Here is a 22,958-nt window from a genome sequence, read left to right as displayed (position 1 = left end):
TTCATAGTCAAAAGGCCACTGTGTCAGTGTATTTGCAGAGTATTTTCAATCTGTGAATGAATAAGCAGTTGCTTACCCCATCACGGGACAGGAAAAACACAGAACTGGTTAATGGCTCATTGCTTTTGTTTAGGACATAACCTAGAACTGACTGCTGCTTGTGTTGATAATTATTTTTATATCTGCAATATAAAGAGTTTTGAAATGCTAACCCCATGTATCACCATGAATATATTTGTTGTTTTTGTTGTTGTTAATCTAATAAATTCCATGCATTTTGTAATGTGTGTGAGTATTTGCTTGTGAAAAGCAATTTTACTAGAAAAAGAATCCTTTATTGTTAAGTGTGTTAGCATATTAAGACTGATCAAAAATCTGACATTTGAATGCTTAGTAGCTAATAAACCAAGACCATACAGGCTCTGCATAATAAAGCTTTCACTTTTCTTAGGTTTATAACATGCCTTTTGAAAGAAACCAGGATTATAGTGATATATAGAACATGCAGTTTAGGTTACCTTTTTGTGATGTTGAACAATGGTGTCTTGTGTTAGAAAAACTCTAACTTAGAATAATTGATCAGCTGTCATCCAAATGGAAATATTTACCATGGGATAGAACAAAGTGTTTTAAAGCAAATTGCATTAATGAAAACATGGCTGAAGAACAGCTTCACAAATACAAGTTTTGATTTTACTAAGCAGATATTCCAGTTATTTTTTCCAAGGATGTATCATTTTCATTCCAGACTGCTAGCAAGATAAACAGCTCCACTTTGCATCTGCATCCATTTATGATTCTGTTTATACTAGCAGTACTTTAGCTTTTATAACATGCAGCTATCTTTCAATGTGCTCAGATTATAAGGACAGTAGTTTTTGTTAGCAAAAATTAGTTGTGTTTGCAAACAAATTAATCAGACCTAGTTAACTTAATCACAGGGGTTTGTTTTTTCCACATCACTTCAGTGCATTGGACTTACTTTTCCACTCAGTCTCACATGTAATGCATTTAAGAATTTTGAAATTTAGTTAAATTTCTTAAATATGTGTACAGTTTTTGTATCTAAAGCTCAGCTTACCTTTTTGTATTTAGTAGAGGAACTGCACATATTATTGTGTAATATGAAACACTCTTAGCTGCCAAAACAAATTTTTGTCAATAAGAATCATGGTGATCATTGTGAATGTTACTCTAAGAACATTCACATTTCTAAACCACAGAAATTTCTAAAGCACAGAAATTCTTACACTTTTTGTGCTACATACTGGGTGAAATGCATGTCTAGCTGTTGAATAATTGAATTTATTAGTTTGCTCTTTATAATTTAATATTGACAATACACAATTTCTGCTATTGTTTTCCATTTGTTAAATGAATTAGTTTTAGTACTGTTATTACTGTTTAAAATTAATACTCAAAAGTTAGGTAGAAGGCTTCAGGTTGGAGTCATGGCAAATTCCGAAAAATTAAATATGTTCTCTAAATAAGAGTGAATTGAAGGATTACAATAGTGGTACAGTAGAAAACAAAGTATTTGCAGTTTGGTAGTGGTCAGAGCTGTATTTAATATGCTGTATTTTATTTGCTGTCCAATGGCTTTGTACTTGTTTTTCATTGTGTTGTGAGTACAGTAGCTCAGTAAAGCAATGTGCTTTGGTTTTATTATCAGGTTTCTCTGTCCTTTTCAGCACCTGTTTCCTTCTGTACTGAAGTGTTCAGGAAATATGAAATAGCAGGGACACTTCCTGTACTGTCCATGCTGGTTTTTAAGTGATTATGGATCACTTTCCATCTCACTGAGGAAGTTGTAGCAGCTTTCTGGTCACCTGTGATGCTAAGCTAAGCAAAAGCAGTTTGGTAGTTGAGTGGTATTTGTCACTGTTGCTGTTATCTGCATGTGAGTTACCTTGGAGTTTTCTTGAGGTGTGGTTGGTTGTGATGTGGGGGGTGTGATGTGAGGCTTTGGGGATGAATGTGGGAGCTGATTTCTCTCTGTTCTTTCCTAGGTGATGGGTGTGGACACACTGTGCTGGGCCCTGAGAGTGGGACCCTGACCTCCATAAACTACCCCCAGACCTCTCCCAACAGCACCGTGTGTGAGTGGGAGATCCGTGTGAAGCCTGGGCAGCGAGTTCAGCTCAAGTTTGGTGATTTTGATATTGATGACTCTGATTCCTGTCATTCCAGTTACCTGAGAGTTCATAATGGCATTGGCCCCAACAGGACAGAGATAGGTAGGAGCTTTAATTGTCACTATTTGACAACTGCTGTCTTGTGTAGAACTCAGGTTTACTGTTCGTACTTTTTAACGGCAGCTGCATCATAAATGCAACACAGATCCTGTAATAATATTTGATTCTTGAGATTCTCAAAGGAAGCTCCACTGCAATGTGGTTTTTTTGCCTCTGACATTTCCTAGTAGCTTGCAAAGTTCTTGTAAGCCGTGAAGAGGGAACTGTAAAACTAGAAGCATCTTCATTAAAAAAAAAGGTGCAAATAAATACATATATATATATATATATATATGTATTGCTGTTCATCTTGGTGGTGTTAAAGGATGACAGGTTTCAAAATATATCTTCCATCCTCTGACAATGTTCTTAGTTTTTGTTCTCTTCAGGAGAATTTCACGACCAGAAGTCAGTGAGTTTTTTTCAAATAGCAGTGTGATGTTGTCATCTACATCAAGGTATATGTAGGGTATTTAGACTCTTATGGTTACTTTGCATAAAATTCAAAATGAATTGTCATTCTTCTTTTTCTAAAATTAGCTCTTATTATGCAGATGAACTTTATTTTCTTTCCTAAAGCTTTAATTTGGAGAGGGAGAAAAAGATTTACTTCACTGAGACTGTTTTTGTGCAATTCAAATGCTGATCCCACTACATTGACTCTTTTTCTAAAGAGGCTAGTGGAGTGTTAGGTTTATTAACTCTCTTTTCCAACTGTTACCTAGGTAAGTGTGTGTGAAAATAAGTATGTGCTTGGAACTGTTGAGCCAGACTTGGTCTAAAATAGGAAACATTGAATACCTTAAATGGCAAGGAACGTCAAGTTCTGATAAGTCTATTACTCACTTTTACAAGGGACTTAATGGGTTCGAGTAAATTCCTGCTTCATTTGTTTCCCTGGCTTTTCAGCTGTGGCCTGCTGGTGTAGCAGCACAGTATGTTGGGGAAATGTGTGTGTTGTTCTGCTCTTAATAAATTAAATCACAGGACAAACAGAGATGTTAACAGTGGCAAATACAGATGAGGCAGGGTTTGGGTTTTTTTTTTGTGTTTGAAGCAACAGACACTGGAGAGATTAAACAGTGACTTGAATTTTTGGGGGAGAAATCTGGACTTGTCATGATTTTCCATTCAAGACTACTGACATGGTTTAACATTAAAATACTTGTTTTACATAAAATGTGAAATTCAGTCATACCTTTTTTAACCCAAAATGACTTAAAAGCTGGCTGATTAGATTAAAAAATAAATTGTTAGTGGGTTCATTGATAAACAGAGGGTTTCTAATGAAGTGTTTAAGGGCTAGTGTTTATTCCAAACCTGTTGAGTATGAAGAAATCAAAAGAAGATTCAAATGCTCAGTGTTAGGTTTGTCTCTAGTGTAAGTAAGATCTAGAGGAGTTTATAAGATTTCAATACAGTCAAATCACTGTGCATCTGCAGTTAGATGTACTTATTTAAGACATGGGAGTTCCCTCTCCTGGTGTATTGTAGCTGTACAAAAGCACTTGAGATCCTTCAATGCAAAAGTACGACAAAATAGCAATATTACATCTTCTGCACACACAGCTGACAGAGGTCTTACTGCAGTCATGCTTTTTCACTTCCTAGTGCTTGCTCTTTAAAAGATTGACAAAAATCAGGGAAGAGTTAGAAAAATTATTTATAATTATTTAGTCTCAAAAGTATGCCTTGCCGTGAACCATAAAGTGCAGCACTGGAGAGTTTATCCAAGCTGGATTTAAATGGCTTGCACTGTGTATTTGCCTAAAGAAGGGGATAAATGCTGTTTTGAGAGGAGTCTCATGGTGGTCACTCACATAACAAGATCCAATGGCTGAAAAAAACCTTAAAAAATAAAAGCTGTTCTGGTTTTTTATTACAAGATACCCTTGCTTTGTTAAAAAAAAAAACTGAATAAGCAACATCTAGAAAGGTCTGAATAATTATAGGAATTTGTATTTTAACTTCTATAATTTTTTAAATTATTTTGATAGTGTTTGGGAGTGAAGTTCACTTTTTAAAGGAAATAGACATACATATTATATTTATTTTGTATTATATTTGTTAAGAACTATTCCTGCAGGACCATGTTACTCCACTTCCTCTACATTAGTATGGTAATTTGCCTTTATTTGAGAAAGGAGTCTTGCCTCTTTTTCTGCTATATGATAACATACTCATTATGAGGAAAGCAAGTGGAATGATGAGCTGAAACAGAGGCAGTGTCATTTCCTGCTGATGATTAGTCACTTTGATTATCCACTGCAGAATCTTAAATAGGGTTATAGATGGTTTCTACAAGATTGAATGATCATGGTAGCCTGTAGAACAGATTATTTTTTTCTAAACAAGTTAATTAACTGGTCAGTATCTTTACTAAAGCTTCTAGTTAGTAGGACTGGAGAATTCCATATTGACTGGGGCCTGTTTAACAGCCATTTATCCATTAATGTGACTTGGTATCAATTCTAGAACTTCATAGGGCAAATACTTTCAATATCTGTGGACTCTAGCAGTTGATATTGTGTTATTTTTGTTCATTTTGTATAGCAAGAGAAGCACCCAGCTACAGAAACTTCGTTGTATTTTTTAGGTGTGACAAAACAGGAAGTGAACTAACTGGTAATGTATCTTAGTAGTGCTTACCTATGGCATGACATGATGTGATATGATATATGTATGATACTGCTGAAATGCAGTGAGCTGTGCCTGTTGATGTCCAGAATTAGGGAAAGTATGTGACAGAAACCATAGAAGAGTCTATGAGGAAGAAGTGCTCCAGCAACTTTGGGAAAAGGAGGGCTTTTTTCTCATTTGCTTCTGTAGATGCTTCTCATTGTCCTAACTTGATCCTTTTCCTTGTGAGATTCCTCACATTCTTTGAACCTCTGAAGGAGGTTATGCATGGCTAGAGGTGAATGGGATAAGGTCACATTTATCTGCAGGTATTGGGGTATGCAAGACCTTTGACAGTGACAAAACAAATGTGGAACTCACAGTCTGCCATTTGCTTTAAATGGTCACTAAGCACATTATTTAGTGTCATTCTCATGTATTTGCTTTTGAGTATGCACCAGAACTAATGTGAGCCTACACTGCAGATGAAATAAGAGGCTGGAAATTGAATAAGATGCTTATTGTTGGGTCAATATTTGTTCTCCTCCTTCTCTCCACAGGAAAATACTGTGGGTTTGGCTTTCAAATGGGTGGTTTAATTACTTCAAAAAGTAATGAAGCCACAGTACAGTTCATGAGTGGAATTCACACTTCTGGACGTGGATTTCTTGCAGCTTATTCGACCACAGACAAATCAGGTATTTATAATTATTTGGTAATTTTTCTCTGCTGGCAGAATTAGAGCTGTCGAGTAAAAAACACTGAACCAATTCATTTACTCCCACATTCTTACAAATTAACTTCTAAAAATTTAGTACATTTTTCATGATACTTCCATGTAGGAAATTTGACTGCCTACCTGAAAGTTGCTGTACTTCTAAAGAAATGGTATCAATGCTTACCTTGAACAGCAGAGTAAAAATGTCAGTTGTCTGTTATAAATGAAAGAATTGCTTCAGATTCAGGACAAAATGCATTTTTTCAGGCAGTAGTTAAGGTGGCAGATAGCTAACGAGTTTTCTTATCAAACTGTATATATTTTACACAGACTAACCTTGTGGAACTTTTTATTTCAGTAGCAGCCTCCTGTACTCCCTGTACTCCTGTACTTAGCTCTTTAATGACATATTCTGCTGACTAGTTTTTTGTCTTTTTCTTGTTTTTTTCACCCAGTTTTGGTTCTTTTAAGCCTCTGAAAGAGGTTGCTGTATTTGTTTTGCATCTCCTCCCACTCATTGTAAAGGTGAGTGGTATATGTGGTCTTCAAGGAAATGAAGGAGCAGCAGCAACTGCCTCAGAAGGCAAAAGCCCTATCTGGAAGTTATTCTAAAAAGAGCAGATAAAGAGTTTCAGTTCTTAATTTTGTAGGATTTTCCATGCTTTCCTCTCTGTATTTTGGATGTATGTGTTGATGCACAGCAAACACAAGCACGAAATTTGTGATATCAGTCATGGATGATAACACATGCTGAACACAGCATTCAATACATTTGTTCTCTGTGGTGCTTGTGTTCAGCACTGCAGAACCATTAAATGATGAAAACACAGGCCTCTTTAGCTTATTAATTTAATTTTGTGAAAAGAGCATATGTTTCTGTCTCTGATTTATCTCTGAAATATAGCTATAAATTAAAATTAAGCTGCACAGAAAATGAAATTTTGTAGTATTGTGTCATATTCTCAGTAGATTTCCCAGTTACTTAAACAAATTAGCAAGGTTCTACTGTAATACAAAATCTGCTGCAAGAAAATGTAGTAGGAATGTGGTTTTTTCATTCTGAGACTTTTTGTTAAGTCTCAGAGGCTCAAATGTGTGTATTTGTACACTTTAAAAAGCATATTCAAGCTTGTTGTCTTGATCATCCTTTTGACTTACATTTTTTCTTTCCAGACTTAATTACCTGTTTAGACAATGCAAGTCACTTTTCGGAACCAGAATTCAAGTAAGACTGATTTTTACCTGTTTCCCTCCCAGTCTCTTTAATGAAGTAATTTTAATGTTTCTACTTTGCTTTGTTACATATTCTGATGCAGCTTGAAAATTGGCCACCCAGAGAACTTAAGACACAAACTAATTAGGGTTAGAGCTGAAGAATTTTGACATTTGCACTCCTCCTTCCTCCTCCTGTCTCTCCCATTTGTGTTATTTATATGCAGTATACAGTAGAACCTCGTTAATTTGCACTAACATATAGGAGTTAATATCGCATTTTCATAGAATATTGCTTTTATAAATATATTATAGCAGGCACACAACTTAATTACTGAAATTTGTATTACAGTTACCTAAGGAGCACTAAATGATGACATGTGTTAGAAATTGCAAACCCATTTCACAGTTTGGTGCTCATTAATGAGGTTCTGTGGAGACACAGAATGCTGTACATTCTGAAGGGGAAAATGTGTCATTTCCCTGTTGTCTCCTTCCCCATTTCCATCTAAAGCAAGGCCAATGTTTAAAGCTGCAGAGTATTGTGAAGTATCTAAGCTTGCTTTTTGGAGAACTTAAGCCGTGGCAACCTGAAACATTTCAAAGCACAACCTTTGCATTTCTCCTTCATTTTCCCAGGTTCCAAAATATGGCTCTAGTTGTAGGTTCTGGCCTTAGTCAACATGTGACAAAGTCTCTGAATCCCCGTTTTCGTGGAACCTACATCATTGCTTCAGCTGTTGCTGAGCTGTGGTGAAAATGTTGATGAGTTTACTCCACTTTACTTTTAGCTCTTGAAGATATAATAATTTTCATGTGTGCAGTATGAAATGGCCCTAGAACATGAACACAGGCTTGCTTCGGTGGTGCTGGTGTCTTGCCTCTTGCTTTTTATGAGCTAGTGGTAATTTGGCCAGTTTTTTATGATCATAGCATTGCCAAAAGCTGTTAAAAATAGCAATACTTTTCAGATGCTTTATTTAAGGGTGCAAAACAAATAGATATGCAGGTCTCTAGTTCATAAATAAAATTCATTAATATTGTTACTTATCTGACTTTGGATTTACAGGAGCCACGTAGTATTCATATTATAAAATGCTGGCATTATTAGCTCATCATATTGAGACTGAAAGTGTACTTTCAGTTGAGATATATTTTAAAACATTTTCAAATGTCTGTTCTCCTGTTGTGCACTTTTGTATTTTTGGTCTGGTTTGATAGGTCTTCAGTTAGGAGATATCATTACATAGTGATACCTAAAGAGCAGAGTGTTGTAAATCAAAACCATAACTTTTTTATAACAGTTAAGAGTTGTAGGTGCATGCAAATCCTGACTTGATATTTTGTTCTCTTTCAGTAAGTATTGTCCAGCTGGATGTGTGATTCCTTTTGCTGATATTTCAGGCACTATTCCTCATGGATACAGAGATGTAAGTAAAAATACCACGTACCTCTTAAAAGTGAATAACAGGGTACTCATTTTTTAGCACTGGTGCTGAATGACAGGTGCTTCAGATGTTGCCATCTCCAAGTGGAGTAGTGTAGTGGAGTCTCAAATACTTCCATAAGTCCTGTAGAGAAGGGTGGATCAATCAAAAGAGTAAGGTTTTTTCCTACCTCCTGTTTTCTTTCAGTTGGTTTTCTCAGGCTGGGAATTTGAGATAAATAAAGAAAGAACCAGTTTATTTTAATGATGTCCTCTTGTTTTTGACAACATAATGCCTCTTTCAGCAGTGTCTTAGTGGCTATCTTAATTTTTGTTACAATTGAGAGATGAAATACTGTTTATGCTCAGCAGCTATAAAATAATTTGCAGAACAAATTTAATACTGTAACAGTAGTTCTATAAATTGGTAGTGAGCATCTTTAATAATGTACTTTACTTAAGGCACTGCAAAATCCTATACAGTATTTTTCCAGTGTAAGCCTTTGCAGGCCAACTAATGAATTGCCATAGGATGGGAGGATGTTCACTTTGTTTATTTTTAGGTGATTATAATTTTGCTAGCAGTCTACTAAAAATTACATTAAGTCCCTGGTTTTTATCTAAAAATACTCATTTAATAAGCCCTTAGATCTAGCACAGAGGTAAGACAATGTAAAAATGTTAGTAACCAAAGATTTTAGTATTAAATACTAAAATACTTAAAATGTCCCTGTCTGGGTTTTTTTTCCGCAAATATTTGTAAATCCCAGGCTACTTGCTTAAATAATCACACCCATGTAAAAATGTCACCACAGAGTAATTGTGTTACATGTTGTGGTCCCCAGTAAGTCCTCACTAAGTGGCTGCAAGGTAATATTTTTAGCTAGTAACAAGATGAAATTGATTCTCTGCCTCACAAATTCGTAGCATCTGTAGGAGTTCTGCTTTGTTGGCAGTTTTTTTGCCAAAATCTGGAATAATTGTTTTCTATGGAGAAAAATGAAACTTTTTCCTAAGGAAACTTAAGGAAATAAATGCCCTGTGACTTTCTTTTTGTATACTTTATCACTCAAAAAAGGGAGAGAATTTCCCAGAAGTGGAAAAAAATGAAATTGTCCAGCACTTTAAACCAAATTTAAGGTTGAGGTTTCTCATGCATCTCTTTCAGATGTACAGGAACTGTTTGCTTCTTTAAAAAATACCCAAAATCTTGATTCTTTTCTGTGTGACCCTAATGTTCAAAGTCTTTGAGGGCTTGGAGCTCTTACTGCTGACATCTGGTGAGCAGGGAGCTGCATCTCCTACAGAATCCCATGCTCTTACTTTAATGGAGAGGGGAGCTGTGTTGATCCCAGACCTGTTGGATGTGAGCTTACTCTGTGCAAGCCTGATGGAATTGGTGCAGTGAGTGCTGCTCACTGTGGCACCTGTAGCCTGCAAGCCAGGGAAGTGTCACTGTGACATTTGTTAGTAGATTCTGTCATCCAAGGAGAAAAGGCAAGAACGTGATCCCCTGCAAAATCAGTTTTTATTACTGATCTCCACTGACTTGTACAACATAGGTAATTGACTTATTTAGGATAAGTTGTATGCATGTATTACTGTGGCTTTACGTGGATCAGAGTGCTGGATGGTTAAACCATGTTTAACCACAAGTTATGATAAAAAATACAACCCCTTGGCTAAAAGCTACAAAATCTGCGGTGCCTCACCCCTTTCTATTAAAAGGTTTTCTATGTATTTACGTATTTTGTTGTCTAATATAATTTATTATAGGCTGAGCCTGGTTGGCTTTTTCAGACTGATTCACCTTGGTGTTGGTTTGAGGTTATTTAATTACAACAGTTACATTCTTAATACATCTGGGTGAGGACACAGTGAAATGTAGGGCCCTCTTCTTGTGTTTTTATAAATTCAATAATAAATAAAAATGAATGGTTTCTAAATAACCAAGATAACAGTTAACTAAGAATAGTATTTTAATGTAATAATAACAAAGACAGTGTAGCATTTACAATATATGATGTGGTGTTTAATTTATTCACTTAGTAGTATGAAATTTTTTTCTTTCCCTCCCTTCTTCAAGTCATCATCACTTTGTATGGCTGGTGTTCACGCAGGCGTCGTGTCGAATACTCTGGGTGGTCAAATTAATGTTGTAATCAGCAAGGGCATTCCATACTATGAAGGGTCCCTGGCTAACAATGTCACCTCAAAAGTGTAAGTGTATGTCCGATAATTTCCTTATCTTTAGCACCTTAGGTCTTGGTAGTCTCTCATTCTGGAATTAATTGCAGCTCATGTTCCCTGGACAGGTTCTCTTCTCTAAGTTTCTCACACTTTTGTTGCACTGTAATTGTTTTACCAAATATCTTTCATCTCTAGACCAGAAATTTTCATTTTCCAAATTCTGCAAGGAGTTTTTACCTTCTTGGCTATAAATTCCTACTGGTCTGTGGAAAAACAGTAATTTAATGGCAGCTTTTCAGTTTCAGGGAAAGAGTGTAGCTTGTCATTGTATCTCAAGTCCCACAAATGAAAGCAATCACAGGAGATTGGTTTGTGTGACTATAATTAGCTTAATTTGAAAAGAAAGCATTTCAATGAAGACTTGTATTTTGCTGGGTAAATGTTTGTTTGAAAGTCTAACCCAGTATCTCTGGACTTGATTTCATTTGAGAAGGTGTTTCTACTGCAAGCACTGCAACTTGCTGGCAGGATGTGTTAATCATTAAGTGCTTGTTCAGGCGCATATGCACAGGTTTCAGTGGCAGACAAGAATAATAAATCGAAGACAGTTTGTTTCAATTTTTCTTGCTGGGTACTGCAAAACATCATCTTTTGTTCTCTGCAGGGGACCCTTGTCTACAAGTCTCTTCACCTTTAAGACAAGTGGTAAGTGTTACCACATGTATTACATGTTACTACTTTCATATAAACTTTGTGAATAGAAGTAGGTGTGCAGGTATTTGATTTTTTAATTTTGGTTCTTATTTGTGAGACCTTTTTTTGCTGCATTCTTCAATAATGTATATTTTTGAATGGTTTTACTATCTCAACTTGATGATTAATCATCACTAATTTATAGGTACAGTGATGTTTCAAGTAAGCTTTGCTTATCTGCAGAAAGAGATTCTTCCTGGCTAATTAAGTAAATTAGCTGTAGTTTTCTAAGTGGAAGCTAGTGTTTCTGTAAGTCACTTTAAATGCCATCTTTGAGTGGAAATAATGTGAAGACAGTGGCCTTTCCTTAGTTTCTTTAACTGTTTTAATAACAATGTAAAAACCATAAAACCATCATGTCTGTTTTTCATAAAGATAAAGTTAAAAAAAAGAAAGGGGGGGAAATCATGCACATACTTCTCAAAAGTAAATAAATGCTTTTCCTAATACATAAATAAAAGGCACAGTGAATGGGGATATAAAGACAAAAATCTCATGGGCAGGAGTGTTTGGTGATGGAAATGTATAAATAAGCAAAAATTAGAAAATGTAGTGCACATAGTATTAAAATTATTTCTCAGGCATCTGCAAGAGCTGAGAGAAGAAATTACATATCTAGTGTCCTTATGGATAAAGAATATTAAACACAGTGATCCAGGCAGGGTTTGCTGGGCTTTTTTGTCATTCACAATGTGATCTGATAGTGTGTATGAAAGTAATTAAATGGCCTGGAAATTGGAAGAGATAGAACAAAATGCTGATCTAGACTTCGTGGACTTCAGTGACATGTGAGAAATTACTGAATAAGCTAGAGATAAGATGCAAGTCTAGATTAAAATGTCTGTAGTTGGGTTGCCTAGGAGTTAGGTGAGGGGAAAAAAAAACTGTGGTATGGTCAAATGAGGTTTATCAGACTGTGGTGAAGCTCCTAGTGTATTCCTGCTGTTGCAGTTGATTTTATGACTTGGTATGAAGTAGAAGAGTGAGTTATTGATGCTAGAAGCATGGTCAGTGCAGAGGAAAATGAGACCACTTATACAGGAAGAATTGCCTGACTTTGAGACTTGGTAGAAATTGCCTGAAGCATCACAGATCAAAGAGTGGAATGTAGCAGGTACTTAGAGACCAAGGCATTTCTGCTTCCAAGTGGCAGCATGTTAGCTGGAAAATGGCAGATGAGGGAAAGGATTCCCTTAGTGAAGTGATCCTGTGCTGTGGCAAGTGACATACATCCGGCAGAGACAGTAAACTACTAATGCCATCTCACAGGACATGGGCAAGACTTTCTCTGGGATCCAGTCACACGTGAGCTTTGCCACCTGTGCCTTCCTTGAGGGATGAGTGCTCACCTTGGTGCAGAGGGGGGCTGCAGGGAGAGGGGGAGTTCACAGGAGAAGGGAAACTAGGCTATGTTCAGCCTGCCTGACTGAAGGCAAAGATTGCTCTCTGCTGATACTTCTGGGGACTGTGCATGTGAGAGGGGAAAACCATTGGTATTACAGAACAAGAAATTTAGCCCTGAATTTAGGAGATGTTTTTCAGCCACCAGCAGAAGACAGCATGGGAAGAAACATTTAATAAGAATGGTGACCAGAAATATGTAACTGATTTCAAGGATGTGTTTGAGCTCAAGGCCAGGATTATGACATGACTTCCTACATGCTTTGGTTTTGTTCAAATTAACATTGTGATGCTGGGGTTGGTTTAAAAACCCAAGAAGTTATACAGAAACAAGAAAGGAACTAATGAACCAGTAGCCTGTTTCCCATTCCTGCATCAACCAGAGATACTCTTTAGACCATGAAGGTTCCCCAGTGCTTCTCATTGAGTGCTCTGTGTGAGTGGTGACTGAGAGAATATCCACATTACTCTTGGAACAGGCACAAATCATGGCATTCTTGTGACTAGTTTGGTTCTAGCATCCCTGTTAGAAAGCAAAAGACAGTGTGTTTTGTCGGTATTGTTATTAAGAAATAAATTTAGATGGCAATTTAATATTTGCACGTAAAGGCTTAAAATTCAAGCAGCATAATTTCAGTTCTCATTTGCAATCCTCGCCTTTTCTGGTTTTCAGGTTGCTATGGGACACTGGGGATGGAGTCTGGGGTAATTCCTGATTCCCACATCACATCATCATCTGTTCTTGAGTGGCCTAACCAAACAGGACAAGTAAACATTTGGAAGCCTGAAAATGCCAGACTAAAAAGGATTGGACCTCCTTGGGCTGCTTTTATCAGTGATGAACATCAGTGGTTGCAGATTGACTTGAATAAAGAAAAGAAAATAACAGGTAAGTGAATCTGATGTGGCTTCTCAGCAGCATTCAAAATTTTTGGTTTCTGATATCCTTTTTTCCAGTGCTGGGCCTTAGATAAAGCTCAGGTGGCACTTAATTATCATTACACTTAATTTGCTTCCATGTCCTCATAATACACTGAGGAGCCTGGAGCTGAAGAGGTGTAGTTTCATAGTAGAAGACATCTCTTCCATCAGAATTTGTTGAACTGTTTCCTGTGGTTTTATTGGATCCTTGATTCTTCCTTTTTCCTGCTCATTGTCTCCTTGGAGATGCAGATCAAAATCCAGTCAGCTTAGCCCACTGGTACCTCTGGTGCAGGTGTACTGACTTGTGTTCCTGGATTTTCCCTAGTGCCTGTCAAGGCCGCAGCGAATCCAACAGCAGGGGAAGGAGCATTTCCAGTGCAGTGTGAGGAAGCAGCAGACACAGGAGAACAGCTGGCAGCCTCCTCTTCACCTCCTCACCTCAAGTGCGGGTGGGGCCCACAGCTGGGGACTGCAGCCCCCCACCCAGCAGTCTCTGCTGGGCTTACTTCAGCAAACAGGCCAGGCTCTGGGTTTGGCCCTGCTCCTTCACACAGGTGGTGATTTTAGCAGCTGTGTTGATTTGGAGACACAGCTGGAGGTGCTGTTTCCCAGGCTGCTCTGGATGGTTTGTTTTCAGTTCTGAGATGAGCAGCGAGCTCATGCTCACCAATTCCCGTTGACCGCAGCATTGCCCGTTCCAAGTAGGGAAACACTGAGGTGTTGTCATTTTGGGTTTAATCCTCGTGAGGCATCAACATTTTGGGTTTAATCTCCAGGGTAGCTGTGCAGCTGTTGTACCTTCAGTGCCAGTGTTTTCTGGTTTAATCCTTCAGAGGTGATTGGCTGTTGTTAATGGCATGTTTGTCATCCGATGTAAATCAAAATTAAATTGGGTTTAGGTGGAGTGCTTCATAGAGCCCGGGGCTTTAAGGCTATTGTGAAACATGTTCCACTGATCAGTTTGCATTTGTCTCTTTCCAAAATGCCTGAGCTGGTCTCTGTAACCTCAGCTGCACACCCTGCTATCAACAACATGGCTTGCTGTCATTAAGCAACTTGGATTTACCAGCCTTTGTTGTTACCTCCCTGGGGACTCCTTGGATTTTGCATTACTCCTCTAATTCCTGTGCTAACCAGCTTTTCCAAAACAGCTTTGCTGTGTGAGTTTGCTGCAGCATCAGCTGTAGGAAGCTGCAGTTCATTCAATGGTGCCTTGAGGTTGGCAGTACAAGAGCAGGGAAGAGCTGTGTCAGCAGCTGAAGACAGGAGTGAGCTGTGGTCAAATGAAGGGGCTGTTTCCATCAAGAAATGGGATGGAGAGGAAGGGCTTAGCAAGGTTATACCATGAAAATTAAAATACAAAGTAAGTAAAATGAGTTTACTAAGTTTCAGTCACTGTTGAAGCTTCAGACCCTGGCACTCTGGATAAACTTAAGTTAAGACTCTCCACTATACAACTCTGGATTCAAAAACTGATCTGTTAATTTTTACAAAGTGGTACCAGTTTTTTGTCCTAACTGGGTGCCTCAATTTTCACAGGTATTATAACTACTGGATCAACTTTAGCAGAACACTACTATTATGTCTCAGCCTACAGAATTTTATACAGTGATGATGCACAGAAGTGGACAGTGTACAGAGAACCTGGCATGGGTAAAGATAAGGTAAAAATACCACATGCTTTCTGGGTATGTTCTAAGGAGATTGCACAGTTGTAAATACAAGTCATTTTGGTATGGTGAGAAATCATTAAATAACTTTCATTTTCAATGTTATTTTGAATTGTAAACAGCAGATAAGCAGAATAAAATATGAAAATATGCAAATATGTAAGGATTTGAACAGTTCTAAAATTCAGATGTTATTTTTGTTATTTATTATTTATCTGGGAGAGAATATTCTGTACAAGAAACATCTGTTGACAGTGGTAGGTTTTCTGGTACTACGTCTCTTCAAGAATGATTCTACTTCTTTTAAACTAAGTTATATGTTTTAAAATTAAGCTTTGCTTTCTTATCCTCTTGAGGTTACAGAATAAATAAATGTTATGGGTTGTATAATTTTTTATGTTTTCTAATGTTTCTGTCAATCTTAGTTTTTAACCAAATACTGTTAATTTTCTTATATAAGAGAACCCTCCTTGCAGAGGGAGGGGTATGTTCAGATTGCAAATGTTTTGCTATACAGAAAAACTCCCTAATGTTAGCAGCAAGATAATCTTATTTTCCCATGTTTACAGCTCTGCAATATTTAATAGACAGTAAAAATAAGAAAATTCATGTCTTTCCAGTGGTTCAGATCAGATTTTATTAAAGAAATGACAAGATTTTTAGTAATGTGACTAGAACTAGATTTTCCTTCTTTTTCTTAAAATCCTTGGATGTAATTTATCTTAGGCCTGTGGTATTAAGCACATGTAACTGTAACTACTAGTCTGGTAGTTTTTTAGAAACAGGTTTTAAGGATGGTGACTTTGGCTGTCCTTGGTCTTGTCTTTACTCTGGGTTAAGAATATTTCAAGGTAGGATATATCATCCTCTTGAAGTAAAAGGCTGAAATTTGTTAAATTAAGAGATTTTTGAACACTGAACATAATTGCAGTAGGAAACTCTTGGAAGAGAGGAGGAGAATTTAGTGTTGGGTCTGAGCCTACATGTGAACTAAAGTGACTGTTGGTGTGAAGTATTCAAGAAAAAAATGGAAAAACCAGCATATTTTGCTCGATTTGAGTGCCCTCTTCTGGCCATAAAATAAGATCTCAGCAAGCTGCCTCGATTTAGGCTTCAGTGTTGGTTTGACAATTTTCTTTAAAAACTTTGGAGTTATTGCCTTGAATTTGAGCGCATTGTTCCTCTTGCATGCTCATGAAATGAAACAAATTGTTGAGCCTGAAATTACAGGCAACAGATCTTTCTTTGTGTTCTCTGTGTCATTAAGGGACAGGGCATGAAGAATCATATGTACCCAGGAGCTGGCAGCTGTAGTTAAATGACAGAAAAAAAATGGTTCCCTTTTTCTACATCAAAATAGCAGATTTTCTCTCTGTCTGCCGTCGCCTCACTTGATAGAGATTTGCTTTTGGATGCATCTGCTTGCAGGCTTTTCCCTTTTAACATACCAGACCAGCTGGGAGGTGCTAGTCCCTGTTTTTTTGAAACATGTTTAGAATTCCTAATTTTTTTCAGGAGACTAGAGGCTTTTCCAAGATTTTCCTGTAGTGTTTTTGCAAATACCTTTTAGAGATTTGGTAGTACTCAAGAAAAACTTTTCTTAGCTTATAATGGATTAAAAAAAGAGTAAATGCTTGAATTGGGGAAAAAGGACAAATGGGGGTTGCAGTGTTGGAAAAGCTTTGTTTAACAGCACAGAGGGAAATGGATAGAGTTTGATAATAAAAAGAATGAGAGTGATTTCTTATTAAAAAGTTAGTGCTGTATTGAGCTCAGAAGCAAATTATTTTTTAATGCAAAATTTATGGTAACAAAAAATACAGAGTTGCAGGTAAAGTTAAGTTACTTCTGTAACACTGGACATCAAAAGCTTGACTGATAAAAGCCTGGAGTAAAAATCTTTACTGTTAATATTTCTTGAAGGTAGGAGTTGGTGTTGATTCTTTTTGTCCTTGCTGTTACAAAAACCTGACATGAGATTCAATTTTCAGAGTTGGCATCTGTGTCCCTGCTCTGTAACATCTGCATGTGTTGCTTGGGCAGCCAGATGTGCCTTCTTTTGGTGCTGGGCTCTGGCAGGCACAGCATGAGCAAGTATACAGTACAGCAATTCAGGCTGGGTGCATCCTCTCAGGAAGTCACCTCTCTATTTTGCTTCGCACTTGCATCCTTACCAAAACAAAAAATTCATTGATGAGATCTGTAGCTACAAGCCTGTCATTAAAAAAAAAAAAAGTAGTAAGGGAAAAGTGGTTGTAAATTGGAACCCAGTCTGCTGTGGGCACATGAACTTCAACTACTTGGTGTTATTAATTTATTTCCAAAATAACATCATAGGCTTGCCCCCACATTTACTGTGTCTTCATTTGTTGCTGCTGAATATATTTAAGAACAACAAGCTTAAATTCAGAGCAAAACAACTATCCATTGTTTTGAATGGATAGTTCCTAGAATAATTATTTCAGGCCTCTAGGGATATTCTAGACATTTTGTTCAAAAACTCAGCAGTGCAATACAGAAATCTCTTCTCTTGTGTATCAGAATTGAAACAGCAGCCATTTGTATTGATCAGAGATGTGCTAAAAGCTCTTAACTGCTCCATGTTATGCAGACACGTTCAGCTGTTGCACAATGCAGTGCTTGTCTTTAAGAATGTGCTTTATTGCTTATTAAGTGGTGTGAGTGAGGAGAAAACTCCTTGTAATACTGACTTTTTCAGGCAAGTGCCATAATTCTGTTTTGCATTGTGTCCACCATGATTTGCAGTGCCTGTATCAGTGCTTCAAAAGAAAGAACTCATTTGCTGTCATCCCAGTAGTGACCTGTGTTGCAGCAGCACCACAGAGTTGCATGTATAGGCCCAAAGCCCCACTGCTGTGCACTTAACATGGAGAGGCAGCTCACTTCCTACCAAAAGACATGGTGCCAAACCAGTCTTCCTGAAGGAGGGGGAAGATGGGAGTACTGTGCCAAGCTGCTGTATTGTTTTAAGCAGCTTGGGGGTGAAAAACCCATGTTTGGCTGTAAATCTGTCAGTGTGCTTACATTGAATCTCACAGGGACTCTGCTCACTGTTTTTAAACTTGAGCCAGACTTCTTGTGTGTTGTGAAATTTTGATGAGTTCTTTGTGTGCAAGGATGGCAGTGAAGGACCAGCTTGAGCTCATCCCTCACACAAAGTCTGCACCCTTCTCTTGCAGAACCTCATGGCTCAGTGTGAGACTGAGGAGAGCTTTCACACTCTGAACCCAAATTCTTCTGTTTGTGTCTCAGCACTTGTAGGCAGCAGCCACGAGAGGACAGTGTGGTTACACACTTGAGGGTGCCTCCCAGTGCTTTCTAATGAATACCATCCTCAGACAGGCTGTGCTGAACTGCTGGGCTGTGTGAAAGCACCACTTAATTCCAGCTTGCACAGTGTCACAGCTCCTTGCTATCCATGTCTATTTGAAGAGTAAGTGTAAAATACCAAGAAGGAGTGGGAATGACTCAGTGCCATAAACATGTGAGATGTGTGTAACAGCAGGCTGTGCCTGGGGAGCATCAGTAGGATATTCCATAGTACCTTTACTCTGAACTGTGTAGCTGTGCGCATACCTGTGCATACACCTTTTTTTGTTTTATTTAGTTGTAAATGTAATGGGGCCAAGGGAGTGGACAAGTCCAGGCAGCAGCACTGTTCTGAATTGAATTCCTCACTGTTTATTCTTCCTAAGTAAAACATCAAAATTGGTAGTACTTACTCAATTGCTGTTGTATTTGTAGAACATAATGTTTCTCTCTTTTTTTTTCCTCTTCTTTTCTAGATATTTCAAGGGAATACTGAATTGTACCAGGAAGTTCGCAATAATTTCATTCCACCTATTATTGCACGTTTTTTTAGGATTAACCCCTTAAAATGGCACCAGAAAATTGCAATGAAAGTAGAATTGCTAGGATGTCAGTTTAGTATAGGTAAGACAACTGAAAACTTTCAACTGTGCAAGACAAGAAGTGAAACTATTAAGGTTGTAAGTGAAATTACTAATGTTAAAAGTTATATCATGGGTATATTGCAGTGAGTCTGAAGTACTTCTTGGCTGCATAACCCTTCTTTAGCTGGTATTTCTGAGTTTATCCAGAAGTTATTACACTTAACCAGGAAAATACTGAATTTACAAAATAAGTGTGTCAAAAGATGCCAATCACTTCTTTCCATGTCATTGATTCCTGGGGGAGGGTCCTCATTATATAACATGAACAAAAGCTTTATTGCAAACTGTTCCAGCTGTCTTCTCCTGAAAAGGAGATACAGAAAACTAGCACTTCAAAGAACTTACCTTATAAATTCTTTTATTCTTAAGGTCGTGCTCCTAAAATCACCTTGCCAGCACCCCCTCAGAACAAGAATGATGAGAAGAATGCTGACTTTGTGGATGACTTCATTCATTCAGTGAAGACTTCTCTGCAGACAGATAAAACAACTTTCACACCTGAAATAAAAAACACTACAGTGACTCCAAGTGTAACCAAAGGTATCCACCATTAAAGAGTAGAAATGTTTGGAACTCCTTATAGTGCTTTGTCATATATTAAATATGCTTTCTGCGTTGAAATTTTCTCAAAACTTAACAAATTACAGCAGATGATCAGTATTTTATTTCTAATATTTACCAGTTATTAAATACATATATGACAAAAGATGTGCAGTTGCATGCTGCATGAAGAAACAAAACCAATCTGCCAAGTAATGTATGTAATACAATGGTATATACAGTATATATTTTATAGATAGATAATAGTTCCATCTTCCAGAACTTGTTCAAACAGCGTTCAGCTTTTAATCACTGAATAAACTTTGTCAGAAGGAGAAATTGTAACTTGGATTTCCCTTCTGAATTAATCAGGTGTAACTGCTTTATTTAATACTTTCTTAGAACAAAACACCTTTGATACAGCAAATCTTTTCTGGAGCAGTTTTTTTTGACATGAAATTTGAAAAATGTCACCTGGTATAATAATTTTGTTTATCAAAGAAAATGGTCAGAAAAGGGAGCAAAGTCACTGCAGATGTGGGCACTGCTGAAGTGTCCTTTGGATGGCAGGGGACGGGATCACACAGACCCAGGACAGACTGATTGGGATTAACTGTTAAGGTACTGTGGAATTTACTTCTTAAAGGAGGTTTGAACTTACATGGTGGCACTAAGGGATTTTTTGCAGAAATAATAGAATACATTGTATTGTATTGTATTGTAACAGAAAAACCATATATTAAAACAAACTGGTCAATTTTGGTGAAAACCCCTGCAAAAACCACCAGCTCTGCATGCATGTAGAAGAGCCAGATGTTAATTGAAGTTCGTGCTGTGGGAGCATCCAGCAATGTAGCTTAGCTGGGGGATCTGGTGTGATAGACACTAAATGTGAAAACTGTGTGCTCTACCCAAGTAATTTTCAAATCAAAAACTGATTTATGAGAAACTCTTTCTGTCTGACACCACTTAATTTAATGGCTTTCAGATGTGGCATTGGCAGCAGTTCTGGTTCCAGTGCTGGTGATGGTCTTCACTACTCTGATTCTTACCTTAGTTTGTGTGTGGCATTGGAGAAACCGGTAAATGAATAGATGGATGAAAGTGCTTTAAATGAATGTTAGCCTGGTGTGTGGGAATGAAATGCTGCATGTATTGCTGTGGGAACTCTGTGGTCTGCACTTGTGGGAAGAATTGCATTCTTTCTGAGAAAAAATTCACTTGACTTGCGAGGACAAAACAGCATTTTGTAACTTTTCATTGGAAGTGCTTTGATGGAAAACTGGCTTCTCTGGTAGCAGTAGACTGGTGATAGCAAGCCAGGTTACTGGTGCTTATACGTTAAATTTGATCACCAGTTACAGCCAAGGTGATAGTTGCTGAGCATTAATTAATGCATCTTTTGATAAGCAGACTAGTTAAAATAACCCTTCTTTTCTCTTTTTTTTTTTTTTTTTACAGCAAGAAAAAAACTGAGGGCACATACGATCTACCTTACTGGGATCGTGCAGGTAACAAAATGGTTCTATGAAACCATTTGCACAGTGTTTTTTTGTTCAATGTGTATTTCAGATTGCAGGTACAGTTTCCACTAGCAGAAGCTTCTCCAGTGCTAACTGAGGGAGGCGTAGCAAACTGAATTTCTTTTTTGGACCAACTTATATTAAGTACTGCTTCTTTCTCTGATTTCTTTTTTTCAGAAATAGTAAATGTCATGTCTCCTAATAGATCTGACCACTTCAGGGCTTTTTGTGAACAAAATAGAAAACCTTTTAATTATATTATGAGGGGGAAAATTAATTTGTAAAGAATGTCTCTATACGTTTGATAGCCATTTATTTGGTACTTTTTTGTCCTGGAAGAAAATCTTTCATCTTAGTATATAAGTTGGCTCAAAAATGTTGTTTTCATTGCACTAGTAAGCATGTGGGATTTAGGTATATCTTCTATCCAACTGTCTTGTGCCTCATAAACTTAAGATCAGACAATTGCACCATGCAACTCTTTGCAATGGTCCTGAAACCAACCACCTGTGCCCCAGATGCAAAGGGCAGCTGTAGCAGTTGGGTTGGTACTGCTGTGTGACTGTGCTTCGCTTCTCTGGCCTCTGTTGAAAACTTGCACACCCAGTGTCTGCTCACTGGTAGTCTTAAATATGTCTTACCCTTTAGAAAAGGAACCTTTTAATCACTTTCATTTGCTACATGTCTGTGATAGCTCACAGCTCTGACGTTTTAGGGTATTACTCAAAATAGTGATAATTGAGTTCTTTTACCTGCTTCAACAAAATACAAGCTGTGCTGAAAAATATTTTAGTAGCTTAAAACACAGTATATATGCAATCTTGGGTGGTTTTTTTTTGCTTTTTTTTTAATCCATGTGAAGGATGGTGGAAAGGGATGAAGCAGTTTTTCCCAACCAAATCAGCAGAACATGAAGAAACTCCTGTACGCTACAGCAGCAGTGAAATCAGTCACCTAAGACCAAGAGAAGTCCCAACAATGTTGCAAACAGAGTCTGCAGGTACTTTGTGGGCCATGTTTTATATATATGTATATGAATGACATGCCAAAAAATGTAAGGAATCTGGCTACATTTAGTTATTTCCTGGTTTTGGAGGGGAACAGAATAGAAATGCGTAGTTCTGTGGATAGGAATATCTCTTAAAATGCAGGCTTTTTTGTGTATGTTCTCTCATTTCATGTGCTATAGATAGACACTTGCCCAAGTTAATGCAGTTACTGAAAGGTTCTTTACTTGTTTTTAAACCTCATAAAGGGTGAAAATTCTTCTGGTTATATTTTCATGCACTTGAAATAATTTCATCACAATATTTTTATGCACAAATCAGAAATGTGGCACTTGATTCCCTACCCTCACTTATATGGATTAAATCATACTTGGGATCTGGAAAAGGAGGGTTTATGGATAGTGGCACATGCCCTTTCCCTGGTGAGCCAGGCATGGGAGGATGATAACTGACTGTGCCTTTGGTTCTGCACTTACCTGGTGATGGGAGAGTTGGGCAGATGTGCAGGAATTACGGCTTCTCTGCAGGCAGAATTAGATTTCTTGTTTGGCTGCTTGTCTGTTTTTACCCAGCTAGGCAGACTTTTCACCTCCAGCTTTTGTAACTCAGATTATCTGTTGAGCTAAAACATCTCAGACTACATGCAGGCTTCCCCCGTCAAAGGACAAACCCTCTACCCCAAGGACCACTTTTCATTCAGATCCAGGCAGAATAATTTTATATAAATCTAATGTAAAGAGAAGAACATTTCAATCAGCTTCGTTTTC

General features: G+C 37.5%; 1 protein-coding gene across 3 annotated transcripts in view; it reads left to right on the top strand.

The window, feature by feature from the left end:
• Positions 1-22,958, top strand: part of DCBLD2 (discoidin, CUB and LCCL domain containing 2) — a 54,024-nt gene that overhangs the window by 14,565 nt on the left and 16,501 nt on the right. For 2 of the 3 annotated variants that reach the window (XM_053971114.1, XM_053971113.1), the window contains exons 2-14: positions 2,010-2,237; positions 5,414-5,551; positions 6,745-6,796; positions 8,141-8,213; positions 10,296-10,429; positions 11,064-11,104; positions 13,227-13,442; positions 15,017-15,141; positions 18,954-19,101; positions 19,491-19,661; positions 20,650-20,743; positions 21,123-21,172; positions 22,047-22,184. In XM_053971114.1, coding sequence (XP_053827089.1) covers positions 2,010-2,237; positions 5,414-5,551; positions 6,745-6,796; positions 8,141-8,213; positions 10,296-10,429; positions 11,064-11,104; positions 13,227-13,442; positions 15,017-15,141; positions 18,954-19,101; positions 19,491-19,661; positions 20,650-20,743; positions 21,123-21,172; positions 22,047-22,184 — 1,608 coding nt within the window. The remainder of the gene's footprint in view (positions 1-2,009; positions 2,238-5,413; positions 5,552-6,744; positions 6,797-8,140; positions 8,214-10,295; positions 10,430-11,063; positions 11,105-13,226; positions 13,443-15,016; positions 15,142-18,953; positions 19,102-19,490; positions 19,662-20,649; positions 20,744-21,122; positions 21,173-22,046; positions 22,185-22,958) is intronic. The other variant, XM_053971115.1, reaches the window with a different exon arrangement.

The sequence above is a fragment of the Vidua macroura genome, chromosome 2, assembly GCF_024509145.1.
Source record: "Vidua macroura isolate BioBank_ID:100142 chromosome 2, ASM2450914v1, whole genome shotgun sequence".
Classification (NCBI taxonomy): Eukaryota; Metazoa; Chordata; class Aves; order Passeriformes; family Viduidae; genus Vidua; species Vidua macroura.
This window is presented reverse-complemented; position numbering and strand designations above follow the sequence as displayed.